Raw genomic sequence first — 10,814 nt, 5'->3', positions numbered from 1 at the left:
CATCCATTAATTTTTGATACCAAAATCCCTTTGATTAGTTGTGAATTCCGATTAACATACTTTGGGTTAGTGGCAGTGGTTAAAAAAAAGCTAACATTGAAAATCTATAAACGTATCGGCAAGTTTCGTTTTCTCATTTTAACGATAAAGATAAGAAGACACCGAGTTGCTGAGCACATGTCCAAGTTGGAGAGGTCACGTGCCAAAGACAATGGTATGTCCAAATTGGAGAGGTCACGTGCCAAAGACAATGGTGGCCAGCTAGAAAGTTTAAAAAACAATATTAAAAAATGTTGACGATAAGGTCCATAACAAAGGGTGAAATCACCATTGATCGTTCTTTTTCGAGCAACGATTTCATCTATATTCCTATCAAATCATACACATCTGTAGTGCTCCCATTTTACCTCTGAGTAAGCAATGGCTGAAATAGTTGTCTCTGCCTTCTTATCGGTGTTCTTTGAAAAGCTGGCCTCTGAAGCCTGGAAGAAGATTGCTCGTGCCAAGGGAATTGATTCCGAGCTCAAGAAACTGAAGAGGTCATTAATCCAGATCAATGCTTTGCTTAATGATGCTTCTCAAAAGGAAATAACTGATGAAGCTGTTAAACAGTGGCTAAATGATCTCCAACATGTAGCTTACGACATAGACGATGTTCTTGACGATTTGGCAACCGAAGCTATGCATCGTGAGTTGACCGAAGAATCTCAAGCCACCACAAGCAAGATAAGAAAACTAATCCCAACTTGCTGCACGAATTTCTCAGTAAGTACTAGGATGCGTGGCAAGTTAGATAATATTACCACCAAGTTACAAGAACTGATAGAGGAAAAAAACAATCTTGGTTTAACTGTGAAAGGTGAAATCCCGACGCATATGAATAGAAAATTACAAACCTCTTTGGTAGATGCATCTAGTATTGTTGGACGAGAGAGTGAAAAAGATGAATTGCTCCACAAGCTATTGAGTGATGAACCATGTGATAGAAACTTCAGCATCGTGCCCATAGTTGGTATGGGTGGGGTAGGTAAGACCACTCTAGCAAGACTTTTGTATGACGAATTTCAAGGGAAGGATCACTTCGAACTCAAGGCGTGGGTTTGTGTTTCTGATGAGTTTGATATCTTCAGTATAAGCAAAACCATTTTCGAATCCATAGAGGGGGGAAACCAAGAGTTTAAGGATTTAAATCTGCTTCAGGTGGCTTTAAAGGAGAAAATCTCAAAGAAACGATTTCTTGTTGTTCTTGATGATGTATGGAGCGAGAGCTATACTGATTGGGAAATTCTAGAACGTCCATTTCTAGCAGGAGCACCAGGAAGTAAAGTAATCATCACAACCCGCAAGTTGTCGTTGCTAAACCAATTGGGTCATGATCAACCATACCAATTGTCTGATTTGTCACATGACAATGCTCTATCCTTATTTTGTCAACATGCATTGGGTGAAAATAGCTTTGATTCACATCCGATACTTAAACCACATGGTGAAGGTATTGTCGAAAAATGTGATGGTTTGCCATTGGCTTTGATTGCACTTGGGAGGTTATTGAGGACAAAAAGAGATGAGGAAGAATGGAAGGAACTATTGAATAGTGAGATATGGAGGTTAGGAAAGAGAGATGAGATTATTCCTGCTCTTAGATTGAGCTATAATGATCTTTCTGCCTCTTTGAAGCAGTTGTTTGCATATTGCTCCTTGTTCCCCAAAGACTATGTGTTCAACAAGGAGAAGTTGATTTTATTATGGATGGCAGAAGGGTTTTTGCACAATGAAAATACAAACAAGTCAATGGAACGCTTAGGTCTTGAATATTTTGACGACTTGTTGTCAAGGTCATTTTTTCAACATGCACTAGATGACAAATCGTTGTTTGTGATGCACGACCTCATGAATGACTTGGCCACGTCTGTTGCTGGAGATTATTTTTTAAGATTAGACATTGAAATGAAAAAGGAAGCTTTGGAAAAATACCGACATATGTCATTTATTTGTGAGAGGTACATAGTTTACAAAAGGTTCGAACCATTTAAAGGAGCTAAAAAATTGAGAACTTTCTTAGCAATGCCTGTTGGGATGATAGAAAGTTGGACAACATTTTACTTATCAAATAAGGTCCTGGATGACTTACTTCACGAGTTACCATTGTTGAGAGTTCTAAGTTTGAGTCATCTTAACATCACAGAGGTACCTGAAATAATAAGCAATTTGAAACACTTGCGGTATCTTAATTTATCTCACACGAGTATCACACATTTACCAGAAAATGTCTGCAATCTTTACAACTTACAAACATTGATCCTTTGTGGCTGTTGTTTTATAACCAAGTTTCCCAACAACTTCTTAAAGCTTAGAAATTTACGGCATTTGGACATTAGCGATACTCCCGGTTTGAAGAAGATGTCCTCGGGGATTGGTGAATTGAAGAACCTACACACTCTCTCCAAGATCATTATTGGAGGTGAAAATAGACTAAACGAGCTTAAGAACTTACAAAATCTCCATGGGAAAATTTCCGTTTGGGGGTTGGGCGATGTGCAAAATGCAATGGAGGCACGTGAGGCGAATTTATCACAAAAGAAACTTAGCGAGTTACAGTTGGATTGGGGTTATGGGGATTATGAGTTGAATGTTTCTCGAAAGCAAACCCATGATAAGGAGGTCCTTAATGAGCTGAAGCCTGATAACCATAGTTTGAAAAAGCTTGAAATTTTGTCATATGGAGGTACAGAGTTTCCAAACTGGGTTGGGAGTCCCTCGTTTCTTATGCTAACTCATGTGTCCATATATTTCTGTGAAGAATGTACATATCTACCAAGTCTTGGGAAGTTACCATCACTTAAGGAGCTGTTTATTCTTGGCATGAGCAAGGTGAAAGTTATTGATTGGGAGTTACTTGGAACTGGAGTTGCATTCCCATCACTTGAAATTCTAAGTTTTGGTCATATGTCAGGGTGGGAGGTATGGTCAACCGAGAATAGTGGGGTTGTAGACACAGCATTTCCATGTCTTCAAGAACTTCATATCGAATTTTGTCCTAATTTAGTTCAAGTCTCACTTGAAGCCCTACCTTCACTTAGAGTTTTAGAAATAAAAGGATGTGGTCATGGTGTGTTGACAACTCTGGTTCATGTAGCTTCTTCAGTCACCATGTTGGAAATAGGTAATATTTCAGGGCTTAATGATGAACTGTGGAGAAGTGCTTTCAAGTATCTTGGGAAACTTGAAAAGTTATACATTAGTGGGTGTAATGAAATAAGATATTTGTGGCAATCAGAAGTAGAGGCAAGTAAGTCTCTAGTGAATTTAAGGAATTTGAATGTGAGTGATTGTTCAAATCTGGTGGGTTTAGGAGAGAAAGTGGAGGATAACTGTGGAAGCATCCAGACGTTTATTAGGATGTTGTCTATAGCACGTTGTGAGAGTATTGAGCATTGCAGTTGTCCTAATAGCATTGAGTTTCTGAATATCCGTAGTTGTGATTCAATTACATCAGTCTCTTTCCCAAAAGGAGGAGGGAAGAAGCTCAAGTCATTTGCCATTGGAGGTTGTCAGAAGTTTTTGGAAGAGGAGCTTGGAGGAGAAAAGAGTAGGTTGCTTATCAACTCAAACATGAAAATGCTTGAATCTGTAGATATAGATGGTTGGGTAAATCTGAAATCTATCATTGAATTGAGTTACTCTGTTCACCTCACCACATTGATGATAACAAAGTGTCCAAAAATGGAGTCTTTTCCTGACCATGAATTACCCAATCTCACCTCTTTAACAATTCTGGTAATAGCAAAGTGTCCAAGTATTGATGCCTCCTTTCCTCGTGGGCTTTGGCCTCCCAAATTGAGTTACCTTGGAATAGGAGGGTTGAAGAAGCCCATCTCGGAGTGGGGTCCACAGAATTTCCCAACCTCACTCGAGAACTTGATGTTAAATGGCGGAATATATGATGATGTGAAAAACTTTGATCAATTGTCGCATCTTTTTCCTTCATCTCTTGCTTCTCTTTCGATAACGGGATTTCAGAAACTGGAATCAGTTTCAATGGGACTCCAAAACCTCACCTTTCTCCAGCGTCTCTCTGTTTCCAAGTGCCCGAAGATGTTACATCTACTAGAAAAGTTGTTTCCTTCGCTTTTGTCTTTGAGAATCGATAGATGCCCAAATTTGAATGAAAGGAGCATTAGAAGAAGCTCTTATTGGCCCCTCATCTCCCTTATCCCTCTCTCCACTTTTGACGAGTAATTACAAGTTTAATATGAAGGTACGTCCCTCTCTATGCTTTTGACTTCTTCGTAGCAATATGTGTTAAAGTAAAAATTCTATTTGTGTTTTAATTACCAAAGATATGCTTAATGATATTTTCGATATTACCTTTTGTTTTTGTTGATGAATATGATTAGGGTTTGTCAATATGGACGGGTCACCATGGATTGCAAAATGAATCAAAATGGTTGACAAGTCAAATAAGAGTTGTTGGATTTGAAGTATAATTGGTCTTAGACTTATGAGATTTGTACACTTTTGAAAATGCCAATTGGTGACCCATTTGACCCACGATTAGTAGGCTTATGACTCAATACGTTAAAATATAATTAGTCTGAATGTATTCAATAAACAACTTTTATTGAATTATATTTTGCAGGAATGGATTGGGGACCCACAGCTCCCATCATCGCTTTTTCCAACCTTCTCAGTTTTCACTCAGGAATGCAACAATTTATGCATATGCCGTTTGGTTTTGTCATATGCTTAAGCAGAGGATGAGGAACAAATTTTGACTCCTGTCAAATTGAACAATGATGGAGAGCTAGTCCAAAGATCATCTCTAGAAGTTAATACAGAACTTTAAAAGATGGCAATGTTGATGAGGTTCGGTGAATAACATTAAGGCATGAGGTAAGATGCTCATGTACTCTGATTGTTTGTATAGATTATTGTTCAGGATAATCTTGTTCAGGGTTGTAAACAAAATATTATTTAGGTTTTCAGGAGATCACAATATTCTATTTTGGTTGTGAGAATGCTGATGAGATTAGGCGAATAACAAAGTGTCCAAGTATGGAGTCATTTGACCATGGGTTGCTGACTCTCACCTCGTTGACACATATCATAGATAGAAAATCGTAAAATTATAAGTGCTTCCTTTTTGGTGGGCTTTTCATCAGAGTTTATTTCTACTGTTAAGCATAGAATTAGGATGAATTTGTATTGTTCTGTCATCTACAAAAGGATCGGCACCTAATGTATTTTTAAATTCAATTATGCATAAACTATCATACTAATCCGAATTTTCTACTCATGAATTCTACATATGAAGATGTAGGAATTTGGAATTTATGAATCCAAATAACTCTTAAATACCATATAAACTCCTAACTCGAAAGTAAGTAGAAGATCGCCTAACCGTATTTGACTGGTAAGTACACACCATCTCTTAACTAACACAAATCACATGGACTGCCAACATGAAATGTATACAGACAGTTTAAGACTCTTAACACTTGGGAGGCTTGATGCTGAAGAAGGGAAAGAGAGGGTCAAATAGTACTGATAAAGAAGCATCTTCTTCATTGACCTTTTACAACATCTTTCCGGTATGGCGACTTTACTGAAAGACAAAATTAACAAAAATAGTCCCTGTGGTTTGCCAAAAGTCACAAAATCGGTCCTTGCTAATTTTTTTTATGCAAATGGTCCTTGTGGTTTGCAAAAATTGCAAAGATGGCCCTTTTTACTAACACCGTTAGTATTCAACCGTTAGGGAGTGAATCTGTAAGGGCATTTTCGTCTTTTCAAGTATAAAGGGACTGAATCTGTAAGGGCATTTTCGTCTTTTTACTAACCTCCTACACCTTCAGCAAATTAGTTAACTTTTTCAAACAAACTTCAAAAATGGTCTCACGAATTCAGTCACTTTATACTTGAAAAGACGAAAATGTCTTTACAGATCCAGTCCTTAACGGCTGAATACTAACGGTGTTAGTAAAAAGGGCCATCTTTACAAGTTTTGCAAACCACAAGGACCATTTGCATCAAAATATTTTTGTAGGGATTGACTTTGAGACTTTTGGCAAACCGCAGGGACCATTTTTGTAATTTTGTCTTACTGAAAGGAGGTCTCCAAACATTATGGATCAGCAACCATTATGAGGACCGACATGGTTGATAGAGAAGGGAAGCCATTGCTAGATGAACAATCGTACTACAAATCAACTGTGTGGAACAGCCTTTGATCCAGAATTGGTGTCCAATATAACGACAAATGATTACTTCCAATTTTTGTGTGCCATGAACTGCTCAAATCGTGCTCCTAATGGTCTTTCTCTGCTTAGTCAAATATCTTTATTCAATAAAAAAAAAACACAACTTACTAACAATTTAATTAAACAACATTATCTGCAACAACTTTAACAGAGAATAGCAAACACTTTTCTCCAAGTTTGCCAGAACACGTTTTTATCTTCACAACTTCACAAGTTTTTTACTCTGCTTGTAGTGCTACTTGCATATTATTAGTATCTACAATACAAAAGACACAAAAATAAAAAACCATGTCTTACATATTTATAAATTCATGACTAGTGGGCTACTATAATTAAGAGCATCATGCAATTGTTACAAATCTTAATGAAACCAAAAAAGAGAGATTACATTAATGATGGATCTATTTTTAAATGTATATTATTTACCTATGAACTCATAACAGTTTAATAAGGATGTTTCTTTCACCAACAGTTCTTTTATGTCCAATAGAGCAGTATATGTGGCATAGTATTTATAAGTATGCCGAAGCTTTCACTTATGTGTTCTATTGCTCAAATGGAACATCGATAGAGCTACTTTCTTCCTCTTTAAATTGAATACCGCCTCGCTTTGATTATCAACTGACCCACTTAGTGAATTCGATCCATGGGCTTATACGTGAAAATACTATGTCAAAAACATAATCACGTTATTTGAATTTTATAGAAAAATCTATAAGAATGGATGAGATCATATGTCAGATGCAGTCAAGAAGTTCAATGGATATAAATTGAAAATTAATTCGAGTAATTTGATGTATTAAAAAGAAATATAAGGGCAACTTGGTATTGTCAACTTATTCCTCCCTTAATGCCCTAATTATGAAAAATCTCTGCGGAATAAAAATCAATTATGCATTAATAAACCATCTGATCAAACTTTCATGCAATTTTCACACACATCTATTTGAACATGCTTACGCCCAATTGAAAAAAATATGTATAAAATATGATCAAAAAGTGGAAAAACAATCTCAAAGTGTGCTTCATTTTTGCTAGGATTAATATCAAGGATTAAAAGAATATATGAATGATAATTTTTCAAATCCATAGAAACTACCAAAAAATATTTTGGATTTTCACGACTCAAAATCCATAGAAACTGTTGGTGAAGGTTGTCCGGTGTTTTTAGAGTTCCCTCATCGATGAAAAAATAGGATTGTAGGTTCTTGAAGAGTGTGACTGGATCGAGAACATCTTTGGGAAGCAACACAGGAGACAAACACGTTGTAGGGGGACAATTTCCGATTGGCTCCAAAAAAAACCCAGGAGCCGAAGAATGTAGCCGGCTCATTTATAAGTCGTCATGTTTTTAAGTATATGTATAATATAATGTTATACCTTTTTCCTTCCTTTTATAAATGTAGCTAAACCCAAACACATTAATTATATTTTGCTTTTTAACAATATTATAAAAAAAATATCTAACAAACAATTTTATATTTATATAAAAAGAAATACTAATTGAAACGCTCAGCCAGAATCTGGATCCACCATTATTGGACGTATATATGAGCATGCATCAGCTGTAATATAGTACTAAGAAACAATATGATTAAAGGTTTGAATCCAAATTCCATTATTGGACCAACGATATGATGCACCAGCTGTAATATGCAAAAACAGTATTACAAATGCTAACCCAAACAGCAGCTAAGAAACAATATAAATAATGGTTTGAATCATCCTTCTTCATACACTCATTTCATCTAATTCTAAATCCCTATATTCATACATACCAAGTGCTCCCATTTGAGGTTTTCACTATAAGCAATGGCTGAAATCCTTGCTTCTGCCTTCCTCCAGGTGTTCCTTCAAAATCTTGCCTCTGAAGCCTTGAAGAAGGTTGCTCGTTCTAAAGGAGTTGATTTGGAGCTCGAGAAATTGAAGAGATTGTTAACTCGTATACAAGCTCTGCTTAATGATGCTTCACAAAAGGAAATAAGTAAGGAAGCTGTTAAAGAATGGTTGAATGCTCTCCAACATTTGGCTTACGACATAGACGACCTACTTGACGATTTAGCAACCACAGCTATCGATCGTAAGTTCTCTGAGGAATCTGGGTCCACCATCAGCAAGGTACGAAAGTTAATTCCACCTTGTTGCTATAGTTTATCAAGTACTAAGATGCGTAGCAAGATAGATAATATTACCAGCAAGTTACAAGAACTATTCGAGGAGAGAAATAGTCTTGGGTTAAGTGAAATAGGTGAAAGCCGAACACTTAGAAATAGAAAATTAGAGACCTCTTTGCTAGATCCATCTAGTATTGTTGGACGCACTGTAGCACCTGGTTTTGGTACGTAAAATTTAGCTAAGTATTTCACATTTTTAGCCTTGGACTCGACGAGTTGGAGGTTCGACTCGCCGAGTAGGGACGGGATCCAGAACACGTTTAAGTTGGCGACTCGGCGAGTCCATATTCTAGACTCGGCGAGTCCCCGCTGTCAGATGAAACCCTAAATTTCAAGGGTTTGCACCCTATTTAAACCCCTTTTTCTACCCCTAAGCTTGCCCCCATTCACCCTCAGAGCTCTATACTTCGTTCAAGCCTTGTCCCTTGTGAGTTTGAAGCATTTGGTGTGTTTTCTTGAAGATTTGGAGTGGGAAGGAGAGTAGATCAAGAAGAAGAGGAGGAGACCAGGCATCTTTGAGTTATCTCAGTGTTTTCCTTAAGGTATAACTCGATTTCCCCTCTGTTTTCATGCTTATAGTCCCTTTTAGCTCCATGGAAGTCCTTCTTGAGCCTTTCCCCAAGCTTGTTTGTGCTTTGTGGGTTGTAATAAGTTGTTAGCCTCTAGATCTAGGTGAGATTGAGCTCCAGGAGCTTAGATCTACTGTCTTTATGGAGCCATATTGCATGAAAGCCCTAGATCTACTCTTTTGGTGCATTTTGAGCCCTAAAACCTTTATTGGTGATTACTTACACGTAAAGTTGGAAACTTTACGTGTTATTCATGCCCTAGAAACCCAGATCTATGAATGGCATGAGCTGGATCCAAGCAGAATCGCATGTATAGTTTTTGCATGTGGCCGACTCGGCGAGTCGTTCATCTGACTCAGCAAGTCGAGTCGCGAGTCCCCGGGTTTTCCCCTTTTTCGTGTTGCTGGTTGGAGCAGTGAGTCATGGGGGTGTGACTCAGTGAGTCGGAAGCCAGACTCACTCATGAAGTAACTCGGCGAGTCAATGCCATGACTCGGCGAGTTCAAGGCAATCTTCTTGCCCCAAGAACAGACTCGGCGAGCTGTTCATACAACTCGGCGAGTCTCAGCATAGAGTGTTCTTCGGATGAAGACGAACTCGACGAGTTGTTCATACAAATCGGCGAGTAGGATGAAGGACGTTTGGACATCAGTTTAGAAGGAAAACTCGTCGAGTCGATGCCAAACTCGTCGAGTAGAGACGGGATTAAGGTTATTCCAATGGATAAGGACTCGACGAGTTGGCGAGCCAACTCGGCGAGTCGGGTCAACTGGAAGTTGACTTTGACTTTGATTTTTGGCTTGGTTAGGGGTAAATGGTCATTTTACCCTGAAGTTGATTAGCAGTATTTGACTGAGTGTTTTGCGGGAATTGTAGCCGGAGGATTTCCGGGGCAGCAGCAGCATAAGACAGTCAGTTCCCATGCAGATCAGCAGCTACTTTGAGGTGAGTTACCTTCCAGTAGCGGTGGGTCTAAGGCCACAATGCCGGCCCACCAGTAGGAGACATATGATAGATGATTGTCTCTGTGGTATCATCTAGGTTTGCTACTACCTGATATGTTATATGCTAGCATGATATTGTTGGATTAGTGTCTAAGTCCATAACTATTTTGGTATGTACTTGACCCGATGGTGCATGGTCCTTTTGGGTTGCCTTCACCAAAGCAACTTGATTGGAGAAATAAATAAAGAGAGAGGTTATTATGATTTATTAATATGTTATAAGAATAATATATTAAAGGAGAAATCATATTTGTTTAATTAATATTGGTCAATAATTAATTAAGAATTAATTTTGTGATCAAATGTAATTAATTAAACTAGAGGGGTTGAATTGTAATTATGTGATAGTTACAAAATAAGGTAAGGATTATCTTATTAATAGGTTGGACGAGTTTAAGGTGATAAGGCCTTAGAATTCGACTATGATAAGGATTCAAGGATTATCTTATGGGTTGCTTGGTGGACAAGCAACTAGATAAGGATAATGACTGAAACCCTATCTCTACACCTATATAAACACCCTTTGACTCATGAATTCGGCCAGACCTTCCCAAGGCATCTTAGGGACGAATTATTATACCTCTCTTCTCTCTTTATATCTTCTCCATTTTCTCTTGGTGTTTGTGAACCATTAGAGGAGTGACACTTGTGACTCTAAGCCTTCCAAAGTCAATACAAGGAGATTTGGGATTGTTATTGCAACATAACAATCAAGGTAACATTATAAACCTATTCTTATGTTAATATGATTACTTGAATGCTAGAATTAGGGTTTATAGTCTTGGATAACTTGCATGTACAATAGAG

General features: G+C 37.7%; 2 protein-coding genes across 4 annotated transcripts; both read left to right on the top strand.

Annotated features, from left to right (window-relative positions):
• The first annotated feature begins 308 nt into the window (after positions 1–308).
• On the top strand, positions 309–5,279 carry LOC145093877 (putative disease resistance RPP13-like protein 1). 3 transcript variants are annotated; one of them, XR_013703130.1, is made up of 3 exons: positions 309–4,258; positions 4,640–4,893; positions 4,987–5,279. XR_013703130.1 is itself a non-coding variant. In XM_079032122.1 (2 exons), the coding sequence occupies exon 1, from the start codon at positions 421–423 to the stop codon at positions 4,237–4,239; it is 3,819 nt and encodes a 1,272-aa protein (XP_078888248.1). In that variant the 5' UTR covers positions 309–420; the 3' UTR covers positions 4,240–4,258; positions 4,640–5,279. The 3 variants fall into 3 exon arrangements, 1 of the variants encoding a protein (XP_078888248.1); XR_013703129.1 differs by having other exon boundaries at positions 4,979–5,279; XM_079032122.1 differs by having other exon boundaries at positions 4,640–5,279.
• Positions 5,280–8,072: 2,793 nt separating this feature from the next.
• Positions 8,073–8,606, top strand: LOC145096179 (putative disease resistance RPP13-like protein 1). The gene has a single exon (XM_079033946.1). The coding sequence runs from the start codon at positions 8,073–8,075 to the stop codon at positions 8,604–8,606; it is 534 nt and encodes a 177-aa protein (XP_078890072.1).
• The last annotated feature ends 2,208 nt before the right edge of the window (positions 8,607–10,814 follow it).

This window comes from Lactuca serriola, chromosome 3 (genome assembly GCF_051521515.1).
Source record: "Lactuca serriola cultivar US96UC23 chromosome 3, Lser_US96UC23_V15, whole genome shotgun sequence".
Lineage (NCBI taxonomy): Eukaryota > Viridiplantae > Streptophyta > Magnoliopsida > Asterales > Asteraceae > Lactuca > Lactuca serriola.
Note: the sequence above shows the minus strand (reverse complement) of the source record. Positions and strands in the feature narration are given on the sequence as shown.

Bases quoted from the DNA above. Each gene is read 5' to 3' on its own strand.
- LOC145093877 (XM_079032122.1), top strand. From the start codon at position 421: ATGGCTGAAATAGTTGTCTCTGCCTTCTTATCGGTGTTCTTTGAAAAG.
- LOC145096179 (XM_079033946.1), top strand. From the start codon at position 8,073: ATGGCTGAAATCCTTGCTTCTGCCTTCCTCCAGGTGTTCCTTCAAAAT.